Source organism: Cyprinodon variegatus, unplaced genomic scaffold, assembly GCF_000732505.1.
Source record: "Cyprinodon variegatus isolate N-32 unplaced genomic scaffold, C_variegatus-1.0 Scaffold1002, whole genome shotgun sequence".
Taxonomy (NCBI): Eukaryota; Metazoa; Chordata; class Actinopteri; order Cyprinodontiformes; family Cyprinodontidae; genus Cyprinodon; species Cyprinodon variegatus.
Window position 1 is genome coordinate 243,880 of NW_015151455.1, and position 22,130 is coordinate 266,009.

At 38.1% G+C, this 22,130-nt stretch overlaps 1 protein-coding gene across 1 annotated transcript; it reads right to left on the reverse strand.

The window, feature by feature from the left end:
• Window positions 1-6,230: 6,230 nt before the first annotated feature.
• Window positions 6,231-20,489, reverse strand: LOC107100705 (von Willebrand factor A domain-containing protein 1-like). Its single transcript, XM_015399293.1, has 6 exons — window positions 20,107-20,489; window positions 15,469-16,026; window positions 12,382-12,708; window positions 11,969-12,244; window positions 8,745-9,020; window positions 6,231-7,228 (listed from the first exon to the last, which is right to left on the reverse strand). The coding sequence occupies exons 1-6, from the start codon at window positions 20,186-20,188 to the stop codon at window positions 7,200-7,202; spliced, it is 1,548 nt and encodes a 515-aa protein (XP_015254779.1). The 5' UTR covers window positions 20,189-20,489; the 3' UTR covers window positions 6,231-7,199.
• Between the last annotated feature and the right edge of the window lie 1,641 nt (window positions 20,490-22,130).

Below are 22,130 nucleotides of genomic sequence, written 5' to 3' on the forward strand. Positions count from 1 at the left end.
AAGCAGCTGTGTATTGTAGGTTTCTGTTGTGATTGGAGCTGCTTCTATTAAAAAGAAGCTATTTCACATGGTTGCTTTTTTTTCATCTTAAATGCACCTCTTGCAGTTGGTGCAGACAACTCCCATACAAGCAATGTATTCTGTAAGCAGTCTGCAGAAATATATGCGTGTTTAACATAACATAACATTAAAAAATAGGTAACTTCCAGTCAGGCAAAGCTTCTTAGGGGTCTATGGAGCAGGGGCGGGTCGTGAAGTTGGCTGCCAACCCCTGATTGGCAGAACATACTAAAACATTTTTGACTGACAGTGAGTCGCCAGATGGTGGAAAGGTTTTCCTCATGAGACTCAGACAACCGAGAAAAAATTTGTATTTCAGTCAGAAGAGTCATCTTTTGCTGACCTTTTGCTGTGGTTACTGAAGTTTATTNGTTGTTCCTGTTCTTCTCACCTCACACCTGCAGCCTATTGGGTCATCAGTCCCTGAGGAGTATTTAAGGAGCAGACTGTCTTCACTTCCTCGCCAGAGTGTTAGCCAGTATTGGGATTTTCCAGATCCTCTGGATTAGCTGGCCCTTCAAGTCTGGAAGGGAAACACTCGTCACACTGAGAAAAGGAGACAGATCTCCTCATGTGAACGCTGAGCCCTTCAGGAACCAAGAGTCAGTCGTTGCTCCTCAGGATTCCCATAGTCTGCATGTCCACTCTCCAACGAACCAAGCCCTCTACTGACCAAGCCTCCACAAACGGGATCTCAGAAAACCTCCCCAACTACCAAAGTGAGTCGAAGAAACCTTGTATTCAGACCTTCGGCCAGTTTTCCCACAGTCCTTGAACTCACCACTCTGATCTCCTCCTAGAGCTTCCACTTCGGGTTCACCAGACTGCTGGAACCTCCCCAAGCTGGAGAACTATTTTACCTATCTGTGTACAGTCCCTGACAATTAACTGTTAAATCTTTTTCAGTCTCTGTGAAGTGCTTCTGCACGTGGGTCAAGCATATTAGACCCATCATGACAAGCAGCAGCTGCCACTGCTTGGAGCCCATTTTCATGCCCATGTGTATGTGAACAAGGTCCAGCAGAATATTTCTGTTTTAATTAGCAGGTCATATATGGCCCCCATAAGGACTGTCCAGATAGGCCCCATGTAAAACCCAGGTATATCCAACTATACACTAGTATGGGCAAAACAGGTGGGACTATTGTGGAACCTGTGAACAAACCCATGTGGAACCCATTTTCCAGCACACTTGAGCCCCTTCCAAGGCCTGGCAAAATATTTTTATTGACTGATAGGTCCCATATGGGCCCCGTATTTATTGCCATATATAGGTCCCATGTAAGGCCCAGGTAGAATCCAATATGGGCCCATATGGGAAAAACATACTGGGCCTTTATGGAACCTGCAGAAAAACCCATTTGGGACATATTTTTCAATTCATTTTATTTATATAGCGCCAACTCACAATACATCATCTCAAGGCACTTTACAGAGAAAATTCAACCAGATCATACAGTCAAAGTGATTTAAAGTTTTCTATCTAAGTTGATTGCATCGACTCATTGACTCAGATGCAATCCCTCACACCAAGCATGCTTGTAGCAGCAGTGGAGAGGAAAAACTCCCTTTTAACAGTAAAGAAACCTCCAGCAGAACCAGGCTCAGTGTGAGCGACCATCTGCCGAGGCCGACTGGGGTTCAAGGAGACAGAAGCAGAGATACAGAAAGAAGCAGAGATACAACAGGCAACTGTCAACCAGCTCCACAGGCGGCCCGTCCAGGGAATAAAAAGCCAGGCGATGAGCTCCGACCTTTTGCAGAACAGTGTCTATGTGTGAGGAGGACCATTGATTTGCAGCAAACAGTATTACTGTTGGTCAGTTTATTCTGACCGTTTTAATCAAAAAGAGNGTTGTTCCTGTTCTTCTCACCTCACACCTGCAGCCTATTGGGTCATCAGTCCCTGAGGAGTATTTAAGGAGCAGACTGTCTTCACTTCCTCGCCAAAGTGTTTGCCAGTATTGGGTTTTTCCAGATCCCCTGGATAAGCTGGCCCTTCAAGTCTGGAAGGGAAACACTCGTCACACTGTGAAAAGGAGACAGATCTCCTCATCTGAATGCTGAGCCCTTCAGGAACCGAGAGTCAATCTGCTAAGTTGCTCCTCATGATTCCCATAGTCTGCCTGTCCGCCCTCCAACGAACCAAGCCTTCTACTGACTAAGCCTCCACAAACGGAACCTCAGAAATCCTCCCCAACTACCACAGTGAGTCCAAGAAAGCTTGTATTCAGACCTTCGCCAGTTTCCCCATGTCCTTGAACTCACCACAAAAAAACATGCGGGGCCTTTATGGAACCTGCAGAAAAACCCATTTGCGACATATATTTCAATTCAATTCAGTTTATTTATATAGCCCCAACTCACAATACATTATCTCAAGGCACTTTACAGAGAAAATTCAACCAGATCATACAGTCAAATTGACTAAAAGTTTTCTATCTAAGTTGATTGCATCGACTCATTGACTGGAAGGCAATCCCTCACACCAAGCATGCTTGTAGCAACAGTGGAGAGGAAATACTCCCTTTTAACAGGAAGAAACCTTCAGCAGAACCAGGCTCAGTGTGAGCGGCCGTCTGCCGAGGCCGACTGGGGTTCAAGGAGAGAGAAGCAGAGTTACAAAAGGCAACTGTCAACCAGCTCCACAGGCGGTCCGTCCAGGGAATAAGACAGGCGATGAGCTCTGAGCCAGCTCTCATGTCAGAGGATGAAAGAGAGCGCATACAGTTTGTCACAATCAGAGAAACAGGACTACACTGTAGGCTCAGTGTGAGCGGCAATCTGACGAGGTAGACCCCACGAAGCTACTACTATTTGCTGCCCTTATTTAACCCATGTATAATTGCCAGTTGGGAGGAACAAAGGGGACAATAATAATAAAAAAAATAAAAAACATTTTGGGGATCAGTTTTAATCTAAAGTTGCTTCATCCTACTGCTTTTCTGGGGCTTTTATTCTTCATTTGTGAAAAGGTTAAAAGATCCCAGATAGAGTTTGTACTTCTCGAATGGCTGCAGAGAGTGCAGTTTCACTGGGCCTTCTGCAGAACAGTGTCTATGTGTGAGGAGGACCATTGATTTGCAGCAAACAGTATTACTGCTGGTCAGTTTATTCTGACCGTTTTAATCAAAAAGAGAACCAGCTAATCTACTGATATGGCTTGAATGACTCATTCATCATGATTATCCTAAGTCCTCTACTTATTCCTATTCACACTTTCTAACTGTATCATCACTCGGCAACATAAGTATACTGGTGAAGATTCTCAGTCATCCAGGTCATATTCTTTCCAAAAAAAGTTAAAGAACAATCCACTGGACTTTGTTTTCAAGTTTGAAGGTGTTTTGCTTCCCATCCACAAAGCTTTTTCAATTAAATTTTCAATTTTAAGCCCAAACAAGGCTTTGGTTTTGGTCCACTCTATAAAGCTACAAACTTAATGCTATTTCTGACATTTTGAATTGGAAAAAGCTTCCTGGATGGAAAGCGAAACGTCTTCACACTTGGAAGTATAGTCCAGTGGATTTTTTTGTTAACTTTTTTTGAACAACATCAGTATATTTCATAAAATCCCCAAAGAACACCACTGGCATTTCTAACATCAGTTGTTCCAAAGCAAAGTTCTCTCTTAGAAATTGTAAGTAAGGATGTTGCCCACTGAGGGCACTCATCGGCAGTATTTTAGCGTGGAGATATCACTCTTTGATTACACTTCTCATTTGAAACAACTCTCAAACAGGTCTTAGAGTTGATCACGTTTAATCCATGTATAGAAGAGGAACCTTTTTGCCTCTTTGAAACTATGAGCACATTTTAAATTTGAATTCTTAATGCAGTTCTCGTCATTTATCAGATTCAGCTTCCTGTGGAGCTCTGTCATTAACTGGAAGCAAATAGCTTACCGATCGTTGCACTTTGTATTCTTTCTTTAGTTTAATTGGAACATCCTTATCTATAAATCCATCCTTGCTTTACTACTTCTGTATTTCCCTTGTTACGTTTCACCGAAATGCACCAGTTAAGGTTTACGATGCCAGGATGTGATCAATCTCTTTGATTCTTTAGTCCATTTAGATTTTTTTTAAAACACACCTTTCTTAGAAATTGTTATACTCTGCACCTTTAACCTGGACTTTACTTGGAGCTGAAACTGTTGAATCATTTTCCTCTGGAGGGTTTTATAACTTGCTTCTGAATTTTACTAAATTTTTCTGAATATTTTAGTATTTTAAATATTGTGTAGCTCTTTATAGGTATTTTACTGTCATCCTGTATGACGTTATAGATTACAGTATGTGGAAGCAGTTTGTAAATGAACCTCATGTTTCAATGAGTCTACCTGAATAAAGATGGTTTCTATTTAAATAATAACATTGTGGCCAGTAAACCTGACCGGTTGTGTGTTTAAGTATTGAAAGGTTAAAGCCAAACCTGAGTGAACATTGAAGTTCTTGCTACCTCTATTATTAAGTCCCTTCTTAAACGACTGAGTGACCAGATGTAGAAATTTTTTTCCATTTTTTATAATAGAAATCCCAGTGCAATTTAGGATATTAAACGCTAAATACTTTTTTATGTTGTGCATCTATTCCCTGATGTTTTCTTTAATATAAACGCTGGCAGGAGATTTGTAGACTTCATTGCTTGCTTTTTGCTTGGATACACGCAGTCAGCTTTCAGGTAACCTTTCAGCTGTTATCTAACAATGATGGATTCCTTTCAAGTTAGAGAAACATTTGAAAAATAATACGGTAATCATATGCACCTGAGCTCAGTTTTAAGCGTCAAAGCAGAGTGTGAATTCTTATACTAATGTTATATTTAACGCTTATATTTATTATAATATTTATTATTATTTATTTATGATAGAAATCTCTGAAAGCAGGTTCTATTTGTCTTATTTTTTGTGCAATCTTTCAAAATTCCTAACATTCCTCCATGCATGTCTAAAGACGCCTGTGAAATGCAAACCCAAATTAAATTAGACACCGTCCTTTTACAGTTAAAGGGCAGCTTTAGAAGACGTCTGCAATGAAACAACAAATATGGCAGCATAGAGAACACAAAGATGAATTAGAGAAAGAGATTAAAGTAAAAAATAAAAGAATTGCAATAAAATCCAATGACATACTAATTTATAATTATAAACAATATAGATATACATATCTCCCTTAATTACTTTCTCCTATAATTTAGCATTATTTGCTGTCATTTTAAAAAGGCTGACATTTTTTTTTTCTTTAATGTAGCTGCATTGCATTGGCCTTCTTTTTACCTGTCCTGGAGGGAGGCACAGGCTCATCTGCTGATGTTAGCAGCTTCTTGCTCTCCTTTGGATGATATACTTGGGCCTCTGTTCTCCTGGAGGTTTCTTCTGGTTAAGAGGGAGTTTTTCCTCTCCACTCTCGCTGCATACATGCTCATCCCTCCTGTGAGGGATTGCTGAAGAGTCAATAACAAACTGTACACATTGTGGCTACTTGCTCATTTAGGAGTGAATTGTGCAAAGACACTGTCTAAATGTCATCTGCTTGGCAACCTGTTTCTATAAATTATTTGTGAATTGTCTTTAAATGACATGCATTGGGAATTAGTGCCATTTGTATAAACTGAATTAAATTAAGAAAATATATTAAAAGAACTGGGCCAATAAAACATTTTGGTTATCATGTATGCCTTTTGATTAAAAGGTTTTGTTCTGTGATATGTTTCCCTTCATTTACATGTTCTCCTTTGGGTTGTACTGATGATAGTACAAAAAAAGTAAAATCTCATCAAATGTCACCTTTGCAACTTAAAAAAAAAAATCTGATTACATCCTCAAACCTTTTAAGGTTACTACAAAGGAAGAATAAATGAAAATGTATCCTCCAGCTATTAAGAGAAAATATAAAGACTAAAAACTAGGACAAAAGAAAATGGACTTTAAATGCAGAGAAGCAAAACTAAACTGTTAAATATTAAGCCGGCTCTTTACAATACCAGAACAAAATTACATTAAATTTATGGAATTTACGGAACATTTGCTAAATGTTCCCTGGTAATTCTCTTCTTCACTTATAAAGTAGTGTTATTGTGCACAGTTAGTTTCCTACTTAGTAATAGTCAACTTTATCTAGATCAGTTACCCAACTTTATAGTGTTAAAAACTGACTACAACATTTAAACACACATAATAAGTAATTTTATTGAAACCCTGTATGGCATTACAAATGAAAGACAACAAATATAAAAGTTGGCATTGAAAGATCTGCAGTAATCCGGTACACAACTTTACAGTAGGGGGCAGCAAACACAGGCAAACAGTAAAACAGTAACAGTTAAAGAACATAAACTTTAGATCTGCAGAAACTCAAAGTAAGTTGTTTTTTTTATGAGGTTTTTAAACAAATAAATATGGAATACAGACCAATATCTAGGCACCGAGTCAGTGTGACTTTTAGTTAGGCACATCTGGTTCATATACAGCGTCCCACCAGTTTTTCTGCACGTGGTGTGACTGATTTGTTTAAAGCTCCAAGCAACGCTAAAGATCCTGTTATCCAGAACCTCTTTATAATGTAACCCTGCTGCACACCCCTGAGCACAAGCATTCAATAAGAGATTTAAAGCATGTTTTAAAATTAAAGGATTTAAGTAAAAGTTTGCAACATTATTTATAGCAAATGTGTATCAGATGTTCCCTCAGTTTTAGAGTAATAGAAGAAATGCAGATTTGAACACATGGTGTGCATATGTTGCAAAGTGCTTCTTCAAAACAACCCAGAAATATCATCAGCTTTCCAAGCCAACCATGTTTTGACTCTACAAAACAGGCCGCTAAAATACTGCAAGCTCGGATCGCTGGATGGAAGAATTTCAGTTTAGCTACAGGTGAAAAACAGATTAGACAGTAAATATCTCATAATACTTGTTTGTGTTAGATTTTAGCGGTCAATATGTGAGCCAGGTTTTTCCCACACCGCTCTGAAGTGTCTGTCACTTCCACATGAGCACACTGTGAGCCAAACCACATCTCTTCTGGATAATGTCCATGGAGGGGGAGAGGCATGCAAAAGAATTATGGATAGAAGTCAGCATTCCTTCTCTTTATCCTCCCTCCTTGTTTGGTAAGGTGCATGTGCAGTCCAAGGCTGCTATGTCTGGAAGCCATATCCCAGTGCATCTGATGGGAGAAAGAAAAGCATTTACAATAGTTTAACATTAATATTTAATGTTTTAGTGTAAAAAAAAATAAATAAATGAAAGCAATTCACCAACTAAAAACAAATCTACTTTCTAATAAGAGCTGATGGCTTTGGATGGATGGATGGATGGATGGATGGATGGATGGATGGATAGATGGATGGATGGATGGATGGATGGATGGATGGATGGATGGATGGATGGATGGATGGATGGATGGATGGATGGATGGATGGATGGATGGATGATTTGGTATTTAGAAAAATATGGGGAAAATAAGGGAATTTAGCTCCATCATTGTTGCAAGCAAACACCACATTTTGTAAATAGAAATGTTATAAAAAAAAATACAACCCATTAATTAATCTTTGAAAGAAGATTTTAATATAAAATTAAGATTTTGAGAATTTTTTGTCAGATTACAGATTTTATATGTGCACATCTTTTTTTTATTTCTGTTTTTCAGATTAAGTTATATATATTGCATTCTTTTTTTCTGAAGTGAGAAGCTAAGACGCAATTCTATTGGTCTGCTTGAACAGAAGCACATACATTTTTTATTGGTATTTGTATTTGTTTTGAGAAAGTAAAATATGAAGGGCAGCCATGAAAAAGAATTTGAAAAATGTTACTTTTAAAACCTTTTTTGAAGAAGTTTCAATGTGTCATTTCTGACATGCATTTTTTTCAAATTTATTTCAATTTAAAAAAAGTATTTTCTCAAATTTAAATTTACAAAATGTGTTCTTTGCTTGAAACAAAAATCACTCTGTAAAAACATTAATAAATGACAAAAAACAGCATTAAAAAGTAAAATGCTTTTTTTTGTTTTTACCAAAGGCATTAATGTATTTAATTAGAATGTTATGTAATACTCCATCACAAAGCAGCATGTAATTATAACTTAGAAGCAAAACAATATGATGTTTTTAATCAGTTGTATTCAGCCCTCATTGTTCTACAAAAAAAAATATGATTTGATATGAACCATTCTTTTTTAGTTCAGGCTGTATAGATGATGTTGGGGATTTCCTTCAGGATTGCCCTGTATTCAACTCAATTCATCTTTCCATCTCTGAGTCAAACTGATACAAAGTTTTCTATCTAAGGAAAACCAGTTGATTGCATCGACTCATTGACTCAAATACATTCCCTAACACTAAGCATGCTTGTAGCGACAGTGGAGAGGAAAAACTCCCTTTTAACAGGAAGAAACCTCCAGCAGAACCAGGCTCAGTGCGAGTGGCCATCTGCTGAGCGGGATTCAAGGAGACAGAAACAGATATACAAAAAGCAACTGGAAAAGGCGGCCCCATCCAGGAAACACACAGCCGGGCAGATGAGCTCTGAGCCAACTCCCATGTCAGAGAATGAAGAGTATTAAGGGGAAGTATATCAAAGCAACAGATTTCTACTTCTAACACAGTAAGAACTTTCCCAAACTCCTCACATTGCTGATTCTATAACCAAGCTGACTCACCTCTATCTGGACTCACCTGAATGAAACTGCGCCGTGCAACACAATCCATCCCCCCTCGCCGTTCGGTAAATGGGTGACACACACACTCTTGCAGAAGGGGGGAGGTGTGTGAGTCGCGTGGACAGAGAATCGGCTGGAAGGTAGAGGGTGGAGCGCTGGGCTTGAACGGAGCTTTGCTGCGCCTCCCAGGTCACCCAGTATCCCCTCAAACCATCTGTGCTGCTCTTCCAGTCAACCTGCACTGAATCGCTTCCCACTGTTGTCAGCTGGAGGTCAGCCAGGGCTGGAGTCACTGGGTGAGGAGAGTTTGCAGCACTTAGTTAGGTTTTTGTATGTAAAAATGTCACATTACTTAAAAAAAAAAAAAAACATGAAAATAAATGAAAGGGAATGTATTCAAACCTATACTGTACTTTGACTTAAAACATTTTTTAATTAAATTCGATCTCAACCATTAACTTTGGCTGAGATAACCAGCCAAACATTTTTTTGATTACCTGTCTGAAGAAACTAATTAAGTGACTGTATAGGCTGCTGCTCCTCTGTCATGTAACCTGTTCTGTCCTGCTCTCAAATATCTTTAGCTGTTTGAAGCTGGGGTACCTAGAGAGAACCCAGGCATGCTTAGGGAGAACATGTAAACTCCATGCAGAAAGACCCCGGGCCAGGAATCAAACCCAGTGTAGGTACCAGATCTGCTCAGGGCCCTGCCCCTACTAGTGATGTCAACATATGGCAACTTCACTCAGACAAACTGTATTGCACCCATTTCTTAAGGACTGAATCTCCTTTGGAGTTTCAACATATTATTACTTATAATTGCGATTATTTTACATTTCATTGGCGATCTAAAGTAGCCGAAAGTAGAGAACAATAATTGTCAGTCTTGAAAGAAAGTATTGCCTTCTAAGATAGACTCAGCTCTGCCATTTAACAAGGTGACACAAAAAGTCACAAAAAAGGAACATCCTAAAAACTGACTAATGACTAAATGACAAATTCAAAAGTAGTATGGCTTAATATGGCCTTATATCATGGTCTTGCAATTACTTTGTTCACCATAAACAGATTTTTTTCAGTTTTGTTATCAGTCATTAGACACGCTAACGGACGCTGGGTGATGTTATTATTGTTGTCTAGGTAACCACAATGTTTTACATCATATGGCAACGTTCAGCCAATCACGTAGTGTAACGTCACTGGCATGAAGCAGGACCCCGAGCAGATCTGACCAACCGAGCAGATCTGGTACCTACACCGGAACCTTCTTGCTGCAAGGCAGCAGTGCTACTCACTGTGCCACTGAGCAGTCCATATATATCTTAAGTCAGATAAATCTTTAGAGGAAATAAGGAAGCTCAGTTTGTTGAAGTTGATGCATTTTGAGCTAACCTTGGTTGAAGCTGGATAGCTTCATTTAATCCGGGCATACACTGTACGATTTTTTCAATTGTTGCATGCAGCTACAGCTCACGATGTACGACGAAATTGCAGTTCACAGCTAACAATGTACAGTATGTTCTCAAACTGTGCGACCGGACACTCTGATGCGATCTATCTGCTCACACTGTATGTCTTAAATAAAGCACGTCGGACTCAGCTATCCGGAAGCCAAACAAGTAGAAGAGAGAAGAAGACTCGAGAAGTGTCGATGCCTCCTGTTAAATGTGAAGCTCACTAGAGCGAAATGCACTGCTATGGTAATTTGGGCAATTTTTTGTGCTGAAAGCCCTAAAGAGAAAAGGCGATAATGTATTTGGACAAATACATGGCTGAGCAAAAGTGGTTACTACGGTCTGTCAATTTTACAGAAAGAACTCCATTTCAGCCGCACTCCCTCCATGCTTCTGAGTATTCGTCTGAGAGGAAGGAGAATAAGTGTCCATATTTGTGCGTGCGCACTGAGCAATTTGAAAATCAAACATCTTTGATTTTCTCCCAACCTTACAATTCCTGATCGATAGGTGGTCATGAGAGGCTGATCTCAAAATCCCCCTGATGGCAAAAAATTCCCTCCATATTTTTCTAAATACCACATCATCCACCCATCCATCGATACTTAAGGGGAGTGGTGGTCTCGTGGTTAGGGCATAGAGCTTGGAATCTTGAGGTTCTGAGTTTGAGCCCCTTGTTACCCCCTGTATACTACGTACACGACACAGGACGCACGATCAGGCTGAAAGTCGGTCCTATCAAATAATTCTCACACGAATAGAGAATCTGCTCAAAAATGACCCCAAAAATCTTGCAGTGTCAAGTGCAAGACAATCAGAATGGCATATTATTGATGTAACTTAAACCCCATTAACAAATATTTTCAGGCAGAGAGCTTGGGTTAAAGACAAGTTCTCAACTTACAACTCTGAGCTGCAAATTAGGGGGTTTACAGCCCCCTTATGGTCAACTTTAAAGGTTAGCAAGCTTTACAGCTTGATGGTGTAATCTGACAATAACAGAACGGTGGGACCAATTGGTTGGGAAATGAGAAGAGCCTGGCAGTGTGTCACATGATTGCCTGCTATTAGCAATCATTGGACGGGTCAAAATTGACTGTGCTGGGACATAAACAATAACAAGGCTTCAGCAGGTAGTAATGAAACTTGAAATGGTGGTAAATCCAGGGGCCTAGGGGATATTCTGAATTGGACATCCCTATTCTAATTCCAGAAAAGTAAAAGAAAAACACAAAAACAATCCACTGGACTTTGTTTCCAAGTTGAAAAACGTTGCGCTTCCCATTCAGGAAGCTTTTTCAATTCAAAATGTCAGAAATAGTGTTAAATTCAAGGCTTTATAGGCAGTTTTCATAGGGGTGGCCAGATGGGGCCACTAAAAATCTTGGGGTGGCACACTGAAACTAAAAGCCATAATTTCAGCATTTGAATCTACTTTTGTGGTGAACCTGCCTGTAGAAATCATAAAGACTTATGTAAACACCTACTCATATCTTGGTTTATTGTGTGATTTTTAATGTTACGTCACTGGCTGTGCATAATGGTATGAAATGCTAAGTGGGGTGGCCAGGGCATTGCATAGAGTGGCCATGGCCACCCCTTAGTGGCGCCACTCTTTATAGGGTGGACCAAAAATAAAACCTTGTTTTGGCTTAGAAAACATGCAAATTGAACCGGACGAATGGGTCCGCCACATAGGAACGGGGGTTGTTTGGTCATTTGTTAGATATGCATGAAAAATAAAAAAAAAGTTTGCATGTAGCTCCAAATTCTATTTAAAGCTCACCTTCTTGAGTACAAACTTTTACAGACATGGACTTCTCCTTTCCCGAGGCATGCCGGGCGGTAACTGTAACCAGGTAGGTTGTGTCCGGCAGCAGCTTCCTAAGCAGAGTGGAGTTTTGTGTTCGGTCCACAGTGAGGGTCTGGAGAACACCCCTGGGCAGGGCAGAATACTCAATGTAGTAACTGGTGACAGTCTCTGGCTGAAGAGGACCCCAGCTCACCCTCACACTGTTGTGGCTAGAGTCAGAGACCGACACAAAAGCTGGACTCACAACCTCTACAGGAGTAAGATAAGATAACAAGAAAGTTATATTGTTTTTTTTCAGTAAGAAATACTGACTGACCCATAATAAATGTCTAAAATCTTAGCTCCACAGAAGAAAAAAACAAAACAATAAAGGGAAATAATCGAACCTGGTTTTGTTGTGAAGGTGGTAGAGAGTTTGTTGAATGTTAGTTCGTTGGACTCTGGAATCAGTTGGACTGAATAGGTGGTTTCTGGCTTTAGACCAGTAAGTCTGATGTTGTTCAAGTCCGCAGACTGAATCAGTCTCTGGTACTGACTTCCACCAGTGCTCGGACTGGTCCCAGTTCCACTGCCGCTGCCGCCACCTCCACTTAGAACCTGGCCATAACGAATCTCGTAGTGACCCCGGAGACCAGCCAGAACTGGTCTCCAATGCACAGAGGCAGAGTTGGTGGAGATGTCTCGGACCTGAAGCCGCTCAGCTTTGATGATCTCTGTTTACGACGAGACAAAGAGATTGGATCACTACTGCATTTATAAAACAATTACTAAATTTCACAATTTGGGAGCTAGAAATATTTTGGCTCAGCATCCTGAGTGTCAACAAAGAAAGCTACAAAACATATGGCTAAATATGTCCTGACTTCAGACAGCCTTCCACAGCCAGACTTGGCCTTCTAATTGCATTCTTAACTCCTGCAATAAGACAACTTGAAATAGACAACCCAGTAATGGTCTGCAGTAAAATAGCTAGTACCTCAGAGGCACTGATATCTGAGATAAGCTTTCTGGGTGCTAACTAAAGACTACTGCATGTCTCCTACTTTTACACAGGCTTTATTCTTGCTGTGCATCATGTCCTCTCTGTGCAACATAAACAGTTATGAAGAGGCCTCTGCAGTTACCTAATCCTGTCTGAGAAATGGGCAAACTCCCCTGTCTGTATTTATAGATATATATGTGTCACATCTGACATAAGTTTGGAGGATGTAGAGAGTTAAGTTGAATCATTAATCCATTAATAGATCAGCCTATCATATTTCACTGAGTATCACACATGCACTCCGAGTCTCATAATTAGCTGGCATCCTATCTGGACTGGCACTTGAGTAGAATAAGTGCAATCAAAAAGAAGAGTGTGCCTTGTTAACAAACCGCTGGACTCTCAGCAGGCGTTTCATAAAGGAGATTTTCAAGAACTGCTGGGATTAAATATTCGCTTTCTTTTCTATAAAACTAGAGACATACCTTACAAGAAAATTCCTTTAGAGATTTTTTAGGGCGGTATCAACTAGAATCTTACATTAGATTAGAGTTATTAAGATTGCATCATGCTTTGAGAACATTTGGAGTTTTTTTCATAACCATTTCCTTTTATTATCCAATAAAATGTATATTTCCATTTAAGTATTTTTACATTTAAGATTTGTCTTATATTTTGAGTCAATAATACTGAATGATATATCATGATATTGATATTTTTTAGCGATACGATCATCATCTAAAGAAATATCTCAATAATTGATAGAAATGTTTTTTCTTACACCCTTAACCTTAAATACGGTAGTAGGTAATCAAGCAACTACATACTTTAAGTAAAGTTTATCATACAAGCAAAGTTGGGTAATTTATCTAAATATTTGTGCAAATTGTGGTATTTAAAAGTTAAAAAAAATATACAAAATACAGATAAATAACATGAATAGAAAATGGTTTTTAAAAAATCAGTTCTCACAGAAGGTAAAGACTTTGTGTCAGAAAAGGATTAAAAAAACAATATCTACTGTTTACTTTATAATTAAAGTTATGTTTTGAATAGAGTAAGCAGAAACTTTACTCAGGTAAGAGTAGCAGTACACGCACCAAATATAACTTAATATTAAAAATATATAGTAAAGTATAACTACTCCATCCTTCTTTTCAACAAGTTACTCAAGTAAATGTAACTGAGTAAATGTAACTAGATACTACCCACCACTTAATACAAGTACTACATACTGTACATAAAAAATATGCATCTTTTCTTTATTAATATTATTTTAATTTGTCCTCCTTTAAGAATTCACACAAAAAGTGTGAGTCAATTTTTTAAAAGTACAGGCAAAAAAATGCTTAAATAATAAAATATAGGAACACCGGAATTTTTGCTAATACCAAGCAAGGAGAGATACTTAGGATTATATGGAGTACATTTTTTCCGCTATTTGATGCAAGCAAATAGTACTTTTAGAACATCGATATTTGAAAACAATGCAGTCCAGAAAATTAAACTGAAAAATATCTTAATCAAAAAAGGATTTTAAGAGTCATTTTTCTGTTTTCTTAGATATTGTTATTTTATTTTTTCAAAATAATTTTTTTTACAGATTTTATGTTTTCAGTCTTTTTAAATGCATTTTTTTAATTTTCGTTTTTTACAGATTTTATATTTTCAGGGGTTTCTTTCTTTGCCTGTTCTTAGAATGAGTTTTATGAATTTTGTTCATTCTTATTTGCTTTTTAAAGATCATAGTCTCTTTATTTCTCTGGATAAATTTTCCTCTATAGAGAGGACTGAAGACATATCTCTATTGGCCTGCATGGAGGTAAGCAACAACACTATTAGGTTTGAAGTGAAAAAAATTTGATCAGTGAAACACAATTCGAAGATATAATTCTAATAAATTTGTATTTAAAAGAAAAAAATGTATTTTAAAAACATAAATATAGAAAAATTAGAGAAAAAAGTAAAAAAAAAAAAAAAAAGAGANAACACAATTCGAAGATATAATTCTAATAAATTTGTATTTAAAAGAAAAAAATGTATTTTAAAAACATAAATATAGAAAAATTAGAGAAAAAAGTACAAAAAAAAAAAAAAAAAGAGACAACCAAGTTACTCTCAAAAACTTTTTTATAATTAAACTTTTTCCAAAGTTTAGCTTATGGATTTGCAGTTTTTTCCAATTTCAGTTTACAAAATTGTTTTTGTTTTTTTCCATTTCCAAAAGATTTACTTTGCATGTAACAAAAATGGAAAAAGATTCACTCTATATGATTGCAAATCTCAAATTTCTGTATGGAAAATGAATCTATTTAATAAGCAAAACATGCGCAAATATATTTTTTAAATGCAACCAAAACATAAACAGTTATGGGAGAGAAAAAAACATGGGGCACAAGTGAAAAAGTTAAATTAAACACTAAAATATAAATATACATGTAACATTTCACCGGCCTCACTCATCCTTCATGCAGTCTGCCGCAAAGCTTACCAATAATTGCGTTACGAAGGTCCTCCGTAATGATGCTCATGTCGTCAACGTCCACAAAGTGCAGATGGTCTTCCAAAGGTGGACTCACCACTTCTCTCAGCAAATTATAATTGCTATGGCCTGTGGAAACTGCCAGCACTGCCACGCCCTCCTCCCGCAGCTCAGCCAACGGTCCAGATACATCTCCTGGTGTCACCCCATCAGTCAACCAGACCAGCACCCTTGGTAGTCCTTCCCGAGCTCCACCAGCCGTTCCTGGTCGCAACACCGTCTCCTTAGCCAGTCTGAGAGCTTCCACAGTGTTGGTGTCCCCCCTTAGGGGGATAATGTTTTTCAAAGCCCTCTGTAGGTCACCTTGGGTGCTGTATCTATCAAAGCCAAACTCCAGTCTAGGCTTGGTACCCACCTGCAGCAGTCCTACCCTCACTTGATCGGGGTCCAGAGAAAAGGGACGTAGTAGGTCAGACAAGAAGGAGAGCATACGGGCGTGATCGTAGGAGGGCACGCTCCCCGAGGAATCCACCAAAAAGAGGACGTCACCCTCGCAGCAGTTCAGCACTGTGGAGAGAAAAAAAAAAACATATATTCAGTCATAAACCTCCACTGTGATTCGTTTTCACTCCACTAATTTTTTCCACAAGTCTTTGCCATAAAACACCCTCCCTTCCACAACTAACTTTCCTTACACTGATCACAGCTTTCAGAAAGTATTGGGAGCAGGAACGCCATAACTGCGCAAAGCCAGGCGCAAATCCGTCTGATTAATAAACAGATAAGAAGCAGTCAAAGAAACGAGGGAACCAGATTTTAATGACTCCAGACTTGGTGGTGGATAAAAGGCATTCAAGGAATGAGCCAAAGGGTGGATTTCCTTCTTTTCCCCCCCATCTAATTTTCTGTTTTTCAAAACAAAGTGAAATGAACAGTGAACAACACAGTAGTTTCTGGATAGAATAAAAGGCGTTAAGTGCAGAGCAGAGGAGGTGGGGGGTTTCAAGCAGTTCCATGTGAGATACAAGGAGGAATGTTGGACGGTCGCATATATACAGTCCTGAAAGAGGACATAGGCAAACCTGCAGGAAACAGAACCAATAGAGACATCTGGCTGAAGATCTTAAGAACCTGCTCTCATCCAAAGGAGACGGCCAGAACAGTAGATAAGAAAAATAAACTCTGGGAGAGACAGCAAATCCAGTTTAGTCTGACTTCATAAGAAAGTTCACTAAGCCACAGGTTTGGAGACAGCCTTTCAAAACTCTCGCTTTCTTAGGTTCCCTCTTGAGCGCTGAAAGCTGAGACAGCAGCACAGCAGACAGTCATAAATCAGGCCTTTACTCACATGCCAACATTTATGCCCACACCTTATTTTCTCCATACATTATCAGGAATTCCTCACATCTTCATTTGTTGTTTGGACTTTGGAGTCAGCGGGCTCCTTATCGGTCCCCCTCCAGCATTCCCCCCACAGCCTCCACCTTTGTGCAGGTACGGGTTTATCTATAAACGCTGAGATTGTCTAGACAGTTTACTGTCTGAGACTCATTCAGGTAACCATCATCGCATGAATACAGGACAGTGCTTGGGATGGGATGCTGGGAACCCTGATACGGAAGTTAAAAAAGGAGCCTCCTGTGTTTAAGGTGATCTCAGAAATTTGTTAGAGAGGATCAGTGAATAAACGGCATCATGAAGACCAAGGAACACAGCAGACAGGTCAAAGGTAAAGCTGTCGAGGAGTTCACAGCAGGTCAGGCAGAGGTGTCAAGTAGCTAAATTATTGTACTTAACTAGCTTCTCAATAATTTTACGTATTTATTCATTTTGCTGAAGACTTTTTATTTTTAATCCCAACATTTGAACACAAATATTAGTGTTGCGCCGATGACATTTCTTGCCCCCAATATGATACCCGATACCTGGCTGTGCAGTAGTGGACGATACCATACCAATGGCATCTGTTTGAAATTGATTTGTGTGTGTATATATGAAGAACTACATACTACCTGGATGTAAAATAATTGCCATCATGGCTTTGTCAAGCTACTGCCTACCTTTGTCAAGCAGGAAAAAGACTAATACAAAGTGAATCCAGTAGAACTTTTATTGCCTACCTGGAATGGGTGACAATAGTTGAATAAACTTTTGGCTCTCAAAATGGTATCGGTGCCCTACAGGTTGATACTCGCCGATACCGATACCACCATTTTAGCGCTGGATCGGGATGATAAGCATCTCCCTGAAATGAGTTTTTGAAACTTGGGATGTCTGGATACTGGTAACGGTGTGCAACACTAACAAATATCCATACTTTATAATCATTATTTTCTCAAAACTGTCTGGTTAGTTCTATAGATATTTATAAAGACATGACAGCCACAACAAAACAGGGAAAATCAAGAACGCTAAAAAAATGTGTCCAGTGTGATCCTGATTTAAAATGTCCATGTTGATTAAGTTTTACATAATTTTTTTAATGTTAATGCAATTTGCAATTTTAACGCTGCGAACCAGAGCTTTAAAAATATTCAGGATTTCTGTTCAGTACAATTTAGAACAATTTTATACCAAAATTAGACCAAGTCACTATTTTATTAATGGTATCTCAACCAACAGTGAGCAGAGGAGGAAATTAACCTATTTTCTGCAAAGTTGTTTTGTATCATTTAAGGCAAAAAATAAAAATTTACTTTTGCACTTAATAACAATGTAGAAACCCTAGTTTTTTACTTTTACTTAGGTAAAGGAATTCAATTATTACTTTTACTTTTAGTAAAGTGGTTTTTAACACAGATATCTGCACAGTTACTTGAGTAAAAGAAAAGTGAGCACTTTTAGCACCTTTGGGTTAGGTTATAAAATGCTAATCTAGAGGTTTAAACATCTCATAAAGCACTATTCACCTCATCAACTGAAAATACATAGCACAACTACAGACCAGCAAAACATGGCGATCGACCTAAATGGAAAACCAAAGCATTTTTTCAAAAAAACATGATGGAAAAACTTGGAAGAAGGTGGTCTGGTGGGATTCAAAATGTTATAAGTAGAATGAGATTAACTCTCAACACATTATCCCGACAGGAAAACACGGCGGTGGCTGCAACATGCTGTGGGAATTTATTTTATTTTAAATTCCGAGTAACTGAAGTTGGTGAGAACTGGTGAGAAGGTGGACTGAGCTAAATACAGGGCAATATTTGATGAAAACCTATAAGAGGCTGACAAACAGTAAGTAAACTTATGACGTCTAATTACTGGAAGCTTAGTGTCTCATCTGGTATCTATTAATGGTAACAGCAAAGTAACAGATCCTTCTCACTAACACCAAAGTTATAAAAACCCAGTCTCATTAAGAAAGCCACAAAGTATCATAGTCACTCATTTTAGCCTCTAATGGACACAGCATGACAGCATAGCCTGAACCAACTGATTATATTTGTTTTCATGTTTTATAAATTCAAAACTATCAATCTGTGGCTGCTTAGAGCAGTGTGTAAGGAATAGTACACTGAAAAAATAAACCAGCCGCTTTTGGCATTTACTTAATTATATATAGTTACTTTAACACAATTGTTTTATGTCCTACCCTGCTAACATCAAACAATTGTCTTAAAGTAATTAAATATGATAAAGTAAATGCCAAAAAAAGGTTGCATTATTTTTTCAGTGTACTTATCTTAAAAACATATTAGAGAGTCTCGATGTTTGCTTATATTTAGAACAATTTAAGGAATGGGAAAGGAATCTATCATGTCCTTCACTTTATATATAAATTTCATGAATCCTGTCAAAATAAAAGTTTCATTATCCATCTAACAAGACCTGCTCTGTTTTCTCATGCCATAAAACCATGAGATTACATCTGATTACTATCTGGGGCCCATATTCTGTATGTTCAGAGCTGCAGCCTGAGGCCATGCATGCCTGTGTGGTCCCTGGATGCCCTCTGGTTTGGGATCGAGGGTGGGGGGGCAGTGGGATTTCATCAACTCACAATCATCTACCTGGAGTCCTGCCATTTTACTGAGAACCCTGGTGTTTGATCAAGCCCACCCTTATGTCCACACAGAGAGAACTGTCTTCATTTATCCTACTGTTTCAGCAATCCCATAGCAAAAAGTAGTTTATTAAAGTATACTAAAAGTGCACTAATTTCATACTCAAAATCAGGCAGTGGAGTTTACTTGTTCTAAACTATATTTCATATACTTAATAGTATAGTCAAGTGTACTTGACCATACTATTGTTTACTTTATTGTTTACTAAAGTATACATTTAGTATACTTTAGTAAACTTAAAAATGTCCCAATTTAGTTTGAAGAAGTACTTTAGTAATACTTCAAGTACACTAAAAGTACTTCAAGTATACCTCTTTTTGCTAAGGGATACTTGGTTGTATGGCAGGAAAGTGTGCATTAAATCACCTAAAATACATTATTTATCAGGGGATTTCGACTCCCTTTATGTCCACTGACTGAAAAAAAAGTAAACAATTGACATATTTATTTAAAATAACATGGATAAACAATGTGATCTAACAATGTAACTGAAGATTTAAGCATTATTATGTTTAACAGTCGTGTAAGAATTGAAAAGTCCAACTGTAACCATAAAAGAATAAAAGCTTTTGTTGGTTACCTTCAGGTGCGGGGTTTTGGAGAGCAGAGGGGCGCAGGAGCGAGCAAACCATCATCATCCATGTTAACATGTGGATATCCATCACAAAAGCTCTGAATTTCTCCCACTGGAGTCAAATGTATGGCAGATCCTATGGTTTCCAGGCTCAATCCTACATTAACCGCAGCGCAGAGGACCACACTCCCTGTCAGTAAATCACTGCAGGGCGCATATTTCACATGAGTCACATCCAGCCAGACTTTCCATTTATCTTCTTATTTCTTATCCGCTGAGAAGGATCAGCCAGGGAGGTTCAATTGAATAATTCAGACCCTGCGTGTGCGCAAAAAGTTTGGACCCAAATCTCCTTCTGTCTCTCTCTCTCTGTCTTTCTTGCTCAAGACGCAAAGTGCAGCAGAGCCTGGTGAGCTCAGCGCAAGATCCCCGGAAATGACTTTCAAAATAAAACACATACCTGTTGCACAACAAAATGTCTTTTCCAACCAGAGGTGGGTAGAGTACCCTACATTTTATTTCCTGTATGAGTAGCACTACTTATTATACTAGTAAGGGTTAGAAATACACTGAAAAAAATTATGCAACCGCTTTTGGCATTTACTTAATCATATTTACTTTAATGCAATTGTTTGAGGTTAGCAGGGTAGGACATAAAACAATTGTGTTAAAGTAACTAAATATAATTAAGTAAATGCCAAAAGGGGTTGCATTTTTTTTTTATGTTTGTAGAAATGACCAGAGGTGTCAAAGTAGAAATACTTCGTTACTGTACTTAAGTACACTTTTTAGGTATATATATTTTACTCCATTACTTATTTTTCTTCCTACTGACTTCTTCTCATTACATTTTCACACAAGTATCTGTACTTTCTATTCCTTACATTTTTAAAGCAAACTTTAATCGTTACACTTGGCTTCGGTTCAGCATCCATCATTAGGATTGTCACAAGAACATAAATACAAAAGTACCCACGGCTTTCCTGAGCAACACATCATTTCCCACCCTGTGTCAGCGGTACTTTCCTGTCTCTGCTGAACAGCATCCTGTCTGTGGCTCCTCTCCTTTAAGCAACATTTGGCATTTCTGAAAGTTCCTAAATTTGGGATTATCCTTTTTTTTTTAATCCTGCACAAACTATTGCTCCCTAATCTGGGAATCTAAGACTCGTCTCCCTTGGAAAGAAGTGTCAAGAAACAAAGTACAAAAACAAACATTACTTGTTACTCTTGGCTTCGGTTTAATTTTTATAAATATTTATTTCACATCATGTGCGCCATCAAATGCAGATCTTTGCCGCCATCCACATCTAGTGAAAAATAGTGTAATTGGATGAGTCATATAACGCAAACACTCATTGGTTAGATAAAGGAAATCATGAGAAGCAAGCAGGTGTTCTTCAAACTGTAAACATGAATTATCTATGCCATGCTAAAATGTCGGATTCAGAAAAAGATGTTGAAATGTCTGAAAGGTCGGACACAGGCGAGAGCGTATCGGGAAACGGAGACCAACAAGACCTCCCTCATCCTCATCCATATAGTGGCACCTGGCTGTTTTTTTTTTTAGGTTACTTTATACTTTTTTACTTTAAGTAGTTTTTGGAGCACATACTTCTTCACTTTTACTCGAGTAAAGAGGTCAAGTTGATACTTCAACTTTTACCAGAGTGTTTTTAAACTGCAGTATCTATACTTCTACTTAGGTAATGAATGTGTGTACTTTTAACACCACTGGAAATTACTCAAGTAAGAGTAATAAAGTATTCTGTAAAATGGTTATAAGCACTGAGTAATTCTTAGCTCAAAACATTTCAGAAATTATGTAATCAGACATGTCTGTGCACATTTTTGGAACTCCAAACAAGGAAATAAACCTTAAAAAAATCTTGAATGTAATATGAAGACAAAATAACAAATGCAAAAGGAGGAAAAAGTTTTGCAAAAAATTTTTTAAGAAAGGATTATAAAACTTTTATTTTTATGGTAGGTAATTCATATATGTTAGGAAAGGAGAAATGATTTTCAGC

Coding starts and splice junctions, on each gene's coding strand:
- LOC107100705 (XM_015399293.1), bottom strand. CDS start 20,188: ATGGATATCCACATGTTAACATGGATGATGATGGTTTGCTCGCTCCTG. Junction 16,027..20,106: donor CCAAAACCCCGCACCTGAAG/GTAACCAACAAA, acceptor TTCTCTCCACAG/TGCTGAACTGCTGCGAGGGT. Junction 12,245..12,381: donor CACCTTCACAACAAAACCAG/GTTCGATTATTT, acceptor TTACTCCTGTAG/AGGTTGTGAGTCCAGCTTTT.